The sequence below is a fragment of the Rousettus aegyptiacus genome, unplaced genomic scaffold (genome assembly GCF_014176215.1).
Source record: "Rousettus aegyptiacus isolate mRouAeg1 unplaced genomic scaffold, mRouAeg1.p scaffold_m13_p_1, whole genome shotgun sequence".
NCBI lineage: Eukaryota > Metazoa > Chordata > Mammalia > Chiroptera > Pteropodidae > Rousettus > Rousettus aegyptiacus.
This window is the reverse complement of record NW_023416284.1, coordinates 103154035-103166425: the sequence shown is the minus strand read 5'-3', so window position 1 is coordinate 103166425 and position 12391 is coordinate 103154035. Positions and strand designations below refer to the sequence as shown.

Sequence of the window (12391 nt, the reverse complement as noted above, 5' to 3'; positions counted from 1 at the left end):
AGACACCTTTCTATTTTGACTTAAACATAAAAGAATCATTTACGTACTCTTCTTAATGTTTTTAGTTTGTGGATGTGGCTGAATTCCTCCAGCTGGAAGTCCATAGGTGCTTATTCGTTGTACAAGACTTGCTACATTCCCATGCCTCTCCCGTTTGATGGGCAAACTGTCATCCTTGGATTCTGTCTCTCTCTTAATTTCCTATGAAAGGGGAAATCAGTAAATAGGCAAATTAAGTTATATTTTATTAAATTCTCAAATGCAAAATACCAAAACACAGATAGTGATTATTACATAAAATATGCTATCAATAGTTTTCAACCTTTTTCTCTGCCCACACAAATCTAAAGAATGCAACATTTTGGTTACAGTGACTGCATTACAAGTTTAAGTTTTATCAGAACTGGAGATAAAGGTAAAGAAAGGGTGGCTGAAACACAACTCCACCCCAACACACAAAGATACATGAGATACATAAACAAACATAATTCTAAGTCTAAAAGGAGCCACATAGTAAAATATTTTAAGATTTGTGGGACATCCAATCTCTGTTGAAACAATGAATTCTTCCACTTGTAGTGCAAAAGCAGTCGTATACTTAAATAATTAAACATAACTATGCACCAACAAAATTTTATTTATGGACACTAAAATTTCAATTTTAGATAATTCTGGCATCTCATTATTATTCTTCTTTTGATTTTTTTCCAACAATTTATAAAATTCTTTGCTAGCATTCTCAGCTCATGGACATCACAAAAACAGGCGGCATTCACATTTGGCCTATGGGCCACAATGTGAACCCTGTTCTAAGTCATAGGTCTAACAAAAGATATATAAACTTCCGTGAAAATTTCTTCCAATAAAATTTTATTGGAAGACGTAAAATAAAACAAAAGGGAAGTTATGCCATATTCGGTGACTTTGAAATCAATATCATAAAGATATCAATTCTCCCTAAAAATGATGTAATAATTCAATGCAATTCCAAAAATTTATCACAGATTTGAGAGAGCAATTTAATAAACCAGTTCTAAATCTGTATAGAACAAATGGCCGAGAACAGCCAAAATACTTTAAAGAGATGACTTTTTTTTTTTAACTAAGATATAAAAATAGACTTACTGATAAATAAAAATAGACTTACTGATAAATAAAACGGAATCCATAAGCAGACAAACAATTTATAACAGACAAAAAGTGAGGGGAAAATTCAATGTTAAAGCACATGATGCTTGTAAAACTGATGTTCCATATTTAGAGGTTAGACAATGAAACTGGATTCCTACCTCACACATTTGGTATTAAAATTAACAATTTCTGTTCATTAAAAGTAACCATTAAAAAAAAGCAAATCACTAACCAGAAGATATTTTTCATATACAAAGTTAAACAAAGAATTTGTATCTCCAGGTGTGTCTACCCAATGTTAACTAGTTGTTAACTCTCTAACTGGTAGGAATTTGGATGATTTTGATTTCTTTATGCTGCTCAAAAGTTGTTTGCTTTTTAACAATACCTATCATTTTATAATCAGAAAAGATAGTTTTTCATTTTGGGAAAACTGTCAAGTTGGTGTAAAATTGTGAAAAAATATTAAAGTATAAATCATAGAAAACACACAAAATATTTTACAATATAAACTGCTTGGTTCATTTTTATTGGTAATGCACTTAAGCAAAAATACTTCAATTTGCTATTAATACATGACATATCAACAACTGAAAACCTCAGTTTTCAGACTGTGCTAGGTATTTTTCAAACTAATAAAAACACAAAATCTATGTTAAAGACTGGTAGTTACAATCTCAACATACCAAAGAATATTCATTTTGGAGTCTCCTGTCTCATGAGCTACCTAAGTTTTTAAAAAATAAAGTAAAAGTCCTATCTCTGAGCGCTACTGTTGCTTTCTAATACAAAAGACCAATAATTTGGTGTGACATTCAAATCTTGTTCCTCTAGGAAAGTAACTCTAATTGAACCAAATATAATTATGAGTTCAAGTTCAGGAGACAGATTACCTGGGTATAAATCTCGGTCCTATCCTATGCACTAACTATTTTATGCACTAACTATATAACTTTGGATATTTATGTTATCTTTTAATAAAAATTAACTAAGTATGAAATTTTAATTGAAACGATGTTTCTCATTTCTAAAAAAATTAATTTACAACATATTGCTTAAGATCTAGAAACATTTTAAGAACATTCAATATGCTCTGAAACATAATTAAATCCATGTATATTAGATATTATAAAACTTCTGAAAACAAAAGATACAAAAGCAAAAGGGAGAAGCAAATTAGTCTGCCCTGAATAGTGTGTGGGCGAGTGTGGAGGTGTGGGTGTGTGTCTGCCCCTTCTCTCTCTTCTCTCTCCCTCTCTCACAACCTATTCTCTTTCCTAGTTCCTGGACATGTGTAATTATTCTTTGGCTATCATCTTCAACAGCGACTTTTATTTACTGGGTACCTATGAAGTGTTAGTAAGGCTTCCAGTGCTTCTTCCTTCTTCTGCCCTTTACTTCCTTTTACCTAATCAGCCGGTAAATAAAATACATATTAACATCGTAGCATCTATTATCTACCAACTCTACTTCCTTTCCTGACTTTGAAAATGACTCTAGGAGATCCAGCTGTTTTTCTTGTTTTTCGGTTTTTTTTAAAAAAAAAAAAATAGTCTTCTCTTAGAGGAGTATCATGTTTTGACAAAGCAAACTTAGAAAAACTCTGAACCTCATTTCACAAATGAGGAAAGCCTCCTACATGATAATGTCAATACAAAATTGGCCAAGAAAAAATACAATGTGGATTGTTTCTATATATATAAGAAGGTACTACTTTGATTGGTTTTATTTCACAGGTAATGTAGAAAAGCAAAAGGTAGCAAATTAAAGGAAGATTAGAAATATAAGCAAATGAGAGCCAAAAATATTGGCGAGAATCCAGTTTTCTTCACCTATCAAGGTGATCAAAGATACCTACGTCTGATTGCCTGAACCAAAAACATAACTTAAAAGATGATCAAAAAAGTTCACAAACTACTACTTCACGTTGTAACATATCTATACAATAATTTGATTATCTGATCATGGTCAGTACATAATCATGATCCAAAAATAGAATTAACTTCTATACCATAGAATTAAAGGTCACAAAGAATAAAATCTAGATTAGAGGGCAACAGCTTCTTTCTACTTCCTAAATGAAAGGAATAGGTTACCTAACCACCCAATTCCTAAAGAGTTACAGATCTGCTTATGCTAATTAAATGCAAGGAACAGACTTAATTATTTTTAATTTTACATTCAGTGTTATATAGTGTTATACAGAACTAGAACCTCCAACTTTACAGAAGCATTAATCAGAAGATACAGAAAAGTGATATTACTAGAGAATAATAAAAATAAACAAGATTAAATAATTTGGTACACATCTGCTATTTTAGCTTTGACTCAGTCAACGCCAGACCCACATTTAAAAAATAAGATTTCCAACCTAACAAAATGGTTAACCCCATTAAGTTTTTGTTTTGGAATATAAGTGACAGTATATAAGAAATGATCCAGAAGAAAACTACCTATAACTCATCAGATTTCTTTTTATTATGATTAAATTGGATGTATGTGTGCTTGCACGCTCACACACACACACAAATACCTTAAGAGCAAGGTGAAATGACCAACAAGGGAAAATCTCCTTAATATGAAATCAGTATATACCTTCTGAGGCATCAAGGAAAACAAAAGATATAACACAGAAACAGAGTATTCTGAAAGTTTCTAAACTTATTCTCCCCTACCCCCAATAAGCTATTGTCCCTGTAACTGCTCTCACTCCAATTTGGACAAAGGGATACCCCTATTTCAACTACCCCTCCCCCATTTATTAAAGGAAAAAGTAGTAAAGGAGGGTGTTATGTATATTCATTGGCATCCTTTTCCTATCACAAGAATGTTAATGACAGCCAAGTGAAGCAGAGTAGAAAAAACACTACTCTTACTCATATTCTTTAAGATATACTACACTGATTGAAATGAACTGTAAATACCCAATGATTTATAATGATCACATTTTTCACACTAGTTTTGTTAAATAATGTTATTTGTGCTTTCAGGTCTAGGATAAAGTGGCTTTAGGATAATAAATGCAAAGAATGAGGGCTAGTGTATGTATCTATAACTCGAAAGACACTAGGCCTATGGAAATCCTCAAAATTACTAGACTCCTTGAGACCAGAGATGATGCTGACAAGCAGGAAATGACTACTGATCTAATACAGAGCAAAACCAGGAGATATCCCAGAAGCCCAGGTTCCAGCACTCAAGCTTTCCTGGTTTAAGTTACTACTACAACCTGAAATACCTTAACAGAAACAAAATTTATTAACTCCTTAAAAGGAAAAAGTAGAATTTAAATTTCCAGGTAAGTCTCAGGTAAATATTAACATGACTTATATAACAATGTCTCAATTTTAAATTTATAGTGTGAAAACCAGGATATAAATAATTCAGTTTAAAAGATTTTTAATAGGAAATCGATTATAAGATACCGAATTCCTAAAAGTGGGAAGAGGTTAAGGGAGAGTTTTAAGAAATGTACTTTTCACAATACATACTTCTACACTGCTTGAATTTTGTGGAATTTTGTGGAATACCAACCAATTTAAAACATTACCTTAGTGATTTTTTTTTTTTAATTAAAAATGTGATGTGCCCACAAATAACAGTTGCTCTAAGTCAAATTGTTCTAGGGCATTTGGAGAAAGATATTTGTTTTATGAGCACACCTTACTAAATTTAAATCCTTACACTTTTCTTCTAGCATTACCTGTACTGAACTATTTCTCTAATCCAGCGAATACTGTCTATATAAGATTCAGAAAATTATCAAAAATAACTAAAGTTGGAGAACAGATTGCTCTTAATCAGTATGTATAGTTAATGTTTTACAGCATGTAACAGAAAATGTACTATGATGCATCATAAATTAACTACATACGACTTTGGCATTTCATCTGCTGTTTTTATTCTAATTTCCAATTAGTTAAGTTGTCTTCCATTTAGTACTCTGGTATCTAGAATTGTTTTCTCCTCTACTGTGTTTCCAACTAATTAAAGTAAATCAAACACCAAATGCTCTTCTCCTAATATAAAGCTAGCTTCCTCAACTGTTCTATTAAAGCCACCAATACATCTCCTAATACTGAAAACCTCACTGAGGTTTATCTAAGCAAACTAACAATTTTCATGAAGAGATTAAAAAAATAAAGGTCATATGAGATCAAATTGTCACTTCCTTCCTTCCAATAAAAATAATTCTTATGGAAACAGTGGAATACCAACCAATTTAAAAACTAAATCAGAATTATTCTAGAAAAATGTTATATATTTTTTAAAGAATCTTTCAGATCCTTCTAAAGTAGCCATGAACAAAGAAGCCAGATCATCATCTCGTTCCCCATATTGCTACTTGATATTTTTTTAAGTAGCTTTAAAAAACATTTTAAATACCTTTCTATGTAACCATTTAACCTATGGAATCTAGAAATAAAATGACAACATTTTTAAATGCAAGCTAAGTCGTCAAGCTGCCTAATGTTCTTTTAAAAAGTAGATTCAATAATTTAAATATTTTTTAAGTGAAAAAACTGCTAGGAATTTAGGTCAAAACAAAGAAAAAAATTCAGATGATTGTTATTTTCACTTGTCAGCTTCCTAAAATATGTATGAATACTTGTGAATAACTTGTTTCCTAATACCTCATTATATCAAAAACTATAAAACACTTTATCAAGCTTTAAGAACTCTCAAAAAGGGATCAAAATTTCATTTTAAAATATAGGAAACAATAATCCACTTACCGACATCTTTGACATCCTCTGTAAACATATCCCCTTATTTTTTATGCATTAAAGTAAAAGCATTATAACAATAACATCACAAATAACTTGTAGCACCCTCCGTAATGAGTAAAAATTACACAAGAAAGCTGCTTCGAAGCTCACAGATTGGTATTTCCTATCAAAAACTACTGTCCTGCTAATACTCTTTAAATACAAGTAATATTTCTGGCAACCTCTTCAGACATCTGATTTCACTGATATTTCTCTACTTTCTCTATGATCCCTGTGCTTCGATTCTATACTAGTGCTCCTCCTCTTCTCCCCAAGTTCCTGTCTGACTCACTCAGATGATCAGACTATGTACTCTACCATATATGAAACTTCTCAGTGAACAGAGTCCACTAATATTTTATTAAATGCCTTGTAACTAGTCAATTGCACTATTAGCTACTTGCATGTATCTTAATATTCAGAAGCAAATCATAAAATAAAGGGTATCAACAATAGCTTATTATCTTTATACAGAATGCTAATCTATTCTTATGTTAACAATAACATTTTTCTGAATACTGACTTTATAACAACAGCTTAAGAAAAAGAGCTATTCCTACACAACTTCTAAAAGGAAAAACTCCTATATTGTGAGTTTTTAGACTGTTAAGGATGTGCATTACAATATTTATTTAATGGCATCAACCATCTAGATTTCCCCAGAAAGATATACTTTTCCCTATATTCCTCCCACTAACTACAGTTAAAACCTCTGGACATTATATATTAAAAATAAATAGATAAAAGTATTCTGAAAGGTAGAGAGAAGGTAGCACAAGCCAGAAAGACCAGGTTGCTCTGAACCCGGTAGTGAGTTCGAGTTCACTGGGCTTTCTCTTTGCCTCACATATTCCAGACTGAGTTCTGGAGAAGCTGGCAACCTGGAAATGCCAAAGGGCAGAGAAGACAAAAAGCTCCAAGAAAAGCCTGCTCTCTCTAGCCCAAGGATGAAGAAAGAAGTACCCTAGGAATACAGAAAGCTCTTAAACAATGACCTCCACTGTGCTCAAACACCACAGAAAAAAACTATAGCCCCATCCCCACCCATGCCAGCAAAAGACAGCGAGCCTAGACTTCCACCCTCACCAGGCTGTAATGAGGCACTACCTCAACTACCACCACTGCCCATATCCCCGGCCAGGCCTCTCCTCTCAACCAGAGGGCAATGAGCACCCCCTCCCCACCCCTACTGTGAGTGCAGGCCACAAAGCAACACTAAAGAAGCACGTCTGCCCTTCCAGCAAGGAGAGTATCAGTGGAGGCCTATTCGAGCCTGAACTCCCACCCCGACCACACTAACAAGGAGCTCCTCCCCCACCAATCTCAACACAGACCAAGTGGGCAACTGGACTTGGAAGTAACTCATTTTTCTTTTTTTAACATAGGTTTCCTCTTTAGTTCAATAGTGTTTAGATTTAGATCCAAGGTCTTCAATCAATACTGATTTTTTATATGTACTTTTACTACCAATACTTCTACCAGAACTTGAACACAAATCCTCAGCTTTTAATAATGAGTCCTCTTTGATGTCTACTTTCTCACCTTAGTAACTGAAAGCAATCTTCCAAAGGTATTTTATTTTAGCCCCTTCACCTTTGAAGAACTACTTGTACTATTCCAAAGGACTCAACCAAAAAAAAAAAGGTCTTTCCACCAGATCATTTTTCTATAACTATAATAAGATTTTAGTTCCACAGAAAGTTACCTATCACAATAAGTGTTACCCTAAGGCACTAGAGCTTACACAAATACTAACATACACTAAAAGCTTTTTTATTGTCTGGTTTCTCATCTAGTCCAGACCACTTTTAAATAGACTTCATCTCTTCTACCACCACTACCACCACAAAGAATACAGATTTGGTTTAGAAAAATAGGCTAATCAGGCTGCTTGTCGAATATATTCTCATTTTAATTACTCTATTTTTGTCCTTTCATTAAAACTACTTCTTTACAAAGGGTAATTAGTAAAGTTCTGCTTTATTTACCTATTTTACTATTAACATTTCATTTAACAGTACCTGGCATATTACAGGCACTAAAAAAAAAAGAAAAAAGAAACCCTACATATTTGGTGACTAAATTAATACTTTAGCTGATTTTCTTCTCCCATTTCCCCATTCCAAAATGCATGGGCAGTCCCTGAGCAAAAAAATAATAGTATGAAATAATAAATTCCATCATATATTACATGCAAGGCATATACAGATATAATCTAATTCTTACAAACACCCCAAACTAGTAGAATTCCCCACTTTCACACAGGAAGAAATGCATGCTCTAGAGTGAAGCATCTTTAGAACACACAGTAGGTACATATGTGGGTATGTGGGGAGGGGGTAAGTCAAACAGAGGTCTACATATCCTGACTTCAAAGGCTATGTTCCTTTCAGCGTGCCATGCTATCTTTTTGAAGTAGCTCTAGTACAACAGTTAGCAACCACAACCATCAGAGTGAGCCTACCTTCCTCTGATTTCAGGGATCCTTCTCAAAGGGAACGCATTCCTTATCACTTCTGCTCTCTTCTGTGATTTATTGGCCAAATAACCTCAGAGATGCTCAACTTAAAGTGTAAATGTTATTCTCTACCGACCACCACTTACTTTTTTCTTTAAAAGTATTCATGAAATATCTTCGTCTTACTCATTTATTCAAGTCTGTCTGTTCTGCCCCCCACATTAGAATATATACTCATAAAGAGCAGGGAACTCACCTGTGTTATTCACTATTGTGTCCCTAGCATCTATGAAAAGTCTTAGCACATAGAACCTCAGTAAATATCTGGTCAATGAATGGCAAGCCAAAAAAGAATAAAACAATTAAGAGGCATGGTACATGGTTGATATGCCATGGTGTGCTTCTGATTTTACTAAAAAATAGCTCAATACAAAGTACCTAAAGAATTTCATTTCTGATCAGGGATACTGAAGATATCCATTATCTAAATGAAATTGAAAACCTTGCTATAACTGCTGAAAGAAAAGACATCTAGTTGATGAAAACAACATGCTTCAAAGAGACTTACTGAGAAGTGTCCCTTATTGGTACTAAAGTTGTTGTTAATCTTATTTGCAATGCAGAAAACTTATTTTATTTATACTTAACACAACTCATTAGCTAGACTACAATAAATTCTGCATGAATGCATATACTCTTTCATTGCATCATGACACTACACTAAGATTTTGATGCTGATTATATAGTATAAGCTATCTTATTATGAATGATACACGGGGTCTTCTAATTTCCTTCACTTGTATAATATAAACTTTCTTTTTTGGCAGAATTTCTAGGAATAGAGGGAGTAGAAGAACATGAAAGAAACTGATTCCACTTTATAAAGTTACTTACAGATAACTTTACATGAGTATTGCAAGCCTTGTTTCATTTTCTAAATATATTATTTTTATATGTTTAACATATTTCCATTCCATTTTTAGTCTTAGAAATGCCCTTATGTCAAATGCCTTTTTCTAAAATCTCTCAAGTCTGTTTTTAAAAAAAAACTTTCCATAAATTTGCAATTTGAGGGAGCAGTTTGATTTTTCTTTTTTCCAGAGTCAATTCTAAAAGTTATCAATAGAATTTTTTTAATTTTGTAATTCTAACACCTTTCAACTATGCTAATGCAACTGGGGAATTTCAATAGCTAAGATTCATATTATTTTGTTCTTAGATTCTCAAATGCATATAATGTTATAAAATAATCACGTTTCTCTAATAACCAGTATATATGATATATATACTACATTTCTCATCTAAATGTAGCCTGTCATTTGCCTATCAGTTATCTACTACCAAGTCCTTGTCCCGCTATTATCAGTATGACTTTAGACAATGGCAAAGTCCCTAACTTTCAAAAATGGCAGAATAAAGTGAGAAGATATACGTGAACAAAGAGTATTAACACAAATAAATATATTATTAGTCTATTAGCTATCTCTTCATTGCCATTCTCACTGTAACATTCTGATCTCCATTATCATACTTTCTAGCCTCAACACTCTTTAAAACCTTTCCTTCTCACTCAATCTATTAAAGCTTCTATCTTATCTCTCGTCTCCAAAAATTCCACGATTTCCCTATTACCTTTTAAATAAATACTCAAATTGCACTGTACCACCAGCTTTAATACACACGTTTAGCCTTGAATTCCATTATGCCCTTCCATACAAAAACTTTCATTCAGCCAAAGTAGCCCACCCAATTTTTACTACAAAACACCTTTTGTCTTTGTCAGACATAGACTACAATGGGTACTCATCTACCTCCCGTTTTTAAGGATCAATTCAAGTGTTACTTTTAACATCTTTTCTGAAAAAGATCTTTTCCCATATCCTTTAATTCTCATCTCTTTACCAAACATTTGGCATTCAGCCATATAAGGCATTACAATTTATCTTTCTGTTTTCATGCTGTGATCTCTCCCAGCAAAATAAGATGCCGCAAATACTCATCTCAACCACACCCCAAAACACGCCAGTCAATTACTAAGCACTGTTTATTGGAGTGTTTAGTTTGTTTCATATCTCAATTACAAAGAAGCAACTCTAATGGCAGACTGCCAAATATCAACAGGCATTGATACTGAATCTCAAAATTTACAGCAACAAATAAATCAGACATTTGACTCTACGTTAGTCCAAAACACTTACTTGAGAATATAAAAAGATCTGATAAACTAGCATGTTTCTTAATTTTGACTTAATACTTAAACATTACAAATTAATGAGGAAAGTGTAATAGACTATTTGGTAACTTGTAATGTAGGGAAAAAATTAATCAGTGCCCAAATCACATATACACAAAAAAGAAAGATTGGTGAAAGACTTACACTGCAAATCAAAACTTCGAAACTAATAAACACATAGAATATCTTTAAGCCTTGTTAGACAAGTCACGAAAGTGCATATGAAGGATAAAAGACAGATACACAGAAATACAAAGGACTAGTATTCACAATACATTAAGAACTACTACAAACCAATGAGAAAATGAGCAAGAACTCAATAGGAAAAAATGCCTAACTTCACTAGTAATCATGAAAATGAAACATGGTAGAAACTTTGTACATCTGTAAGATTAGGCTCCTCACTCAAAAAGAAAAAAATCTGATGGAATCAAATGTTCACAACAATGTGAGAAAGGTATACTTTTATAGCACCGGTGGGAGTTTAAATTGGTATAACTATAAAGTAAAAAGTCTGATAATATTTAGTATAGATGACTGTATATACCCTAGGACGCAGCAGCAAGTTCTCAGCTATGCAGAATAACCCTACGAAAGGAAGTTCATTGCAGCATTGTTTCTAATAGCTAAAAACTGGAAAACAGCCCTAACATTTTTATAAAATATGGTAAAGACATAGACAATGGAATGCTACCCAAAAATAAATAAATAAATAAAAAATAAATAAATAAATAAATAGTACTATAACACTAGATGTGCATTCCTAAACATCTGACACTCTGGAACAAAATTAAAAAGACATTAAAATACCACTGATTATGTGAAACTTCTAAATAAAACACTAAAAATACTAGTGATTATGTAAAAATCACTAGTTTGGAGCAGTCTACTCTAAACCTATGTAACTTTGGAACCTGAGCACTAAAACTGAAAATAAATAATTAACAATTAGAACCTTGGAAGATTGACAATAACTTAAGATAGTACAAGCGGTCATGACAATGGATTCCTCAGAAGCTTTTAAAAATGCTTAAAAATAATAAAGTGGAAATGGTGGCTTGTGGATGCTGAGACAATGCAGACCAAAGTGGAGGTGAGCACCAGAAGTTAAGAGCCCTATAATGCTAAGACTGTGTAACTTTGAGGAAAATACCCAGGTACAGATGATCACTTAAAAAAAAAAAAAAAGCTTTAAGAGCTGAAAGAACTCCCATCTATGCAAGCAGATAACATGAGAGTTATCCTCTTCTTGCTGAAATCATAATTCTATACTCTCCATCAGTTCCACTTACCTAGAAAATAAACTAACACAACTTTCCCACTGACCTGACATTATTTTTGTATTTAGTAATCACTTATGAGCTAACTATTGTTATAAAATACATTATGGCAGAAGTGACTATATTATGTATCCACACCAAAATCTTGTTAATTATTTTTAAAAAGCTCCAATCCACAAAATACTATTTATGCACAGGTAAAAATATAAAACTATATATCAGAAGGATATACACAACTTCAGAATACAGGTAGTTGCGGGAGAGAAAAATAAGGGGTAAAACAAAGAAATCAATTTTATCTCTAATGTTTTCTATTATAAAGTAAAAGTGAAGCAAAAATGACAAAATGATACTCTGTACAATAAGTTCATGTATTCATATCCTTTGTAAAATATTTTCTAAAATAAATCATGTAAAGATGAACTGTCAAAGGGTCAATGAAATGGACATGTTTGTTTGTCAAAAACAAACTTACGACGTCTATAAAGTTTTTCATAATAGGCTGCAAAAATGATTTGAC

The 12391-nt window shown here is 32.6% G+C and overlaps 1 protein-coding gene across 1 annotated transcript in view; it reads right to left on the bottom strand.

The window, feature by feature from the left end:
* Positions 1–12391, bottom strand: part of LOC107517796 (CD2 associated protein) — a 108570-nt gene that overhangs the window by 70125 nt on the left and 26054 nt on the right. Inside the window, exon 3 of the mRNA XM_016158921.2 lies at positions 48–201. Coding sequence (XP_016014407.1) covers positions 48–201 — 154 coding nt within the window. The remainder of the gene's footprint in view (positions 1–47; positions 202–12391) is intronic.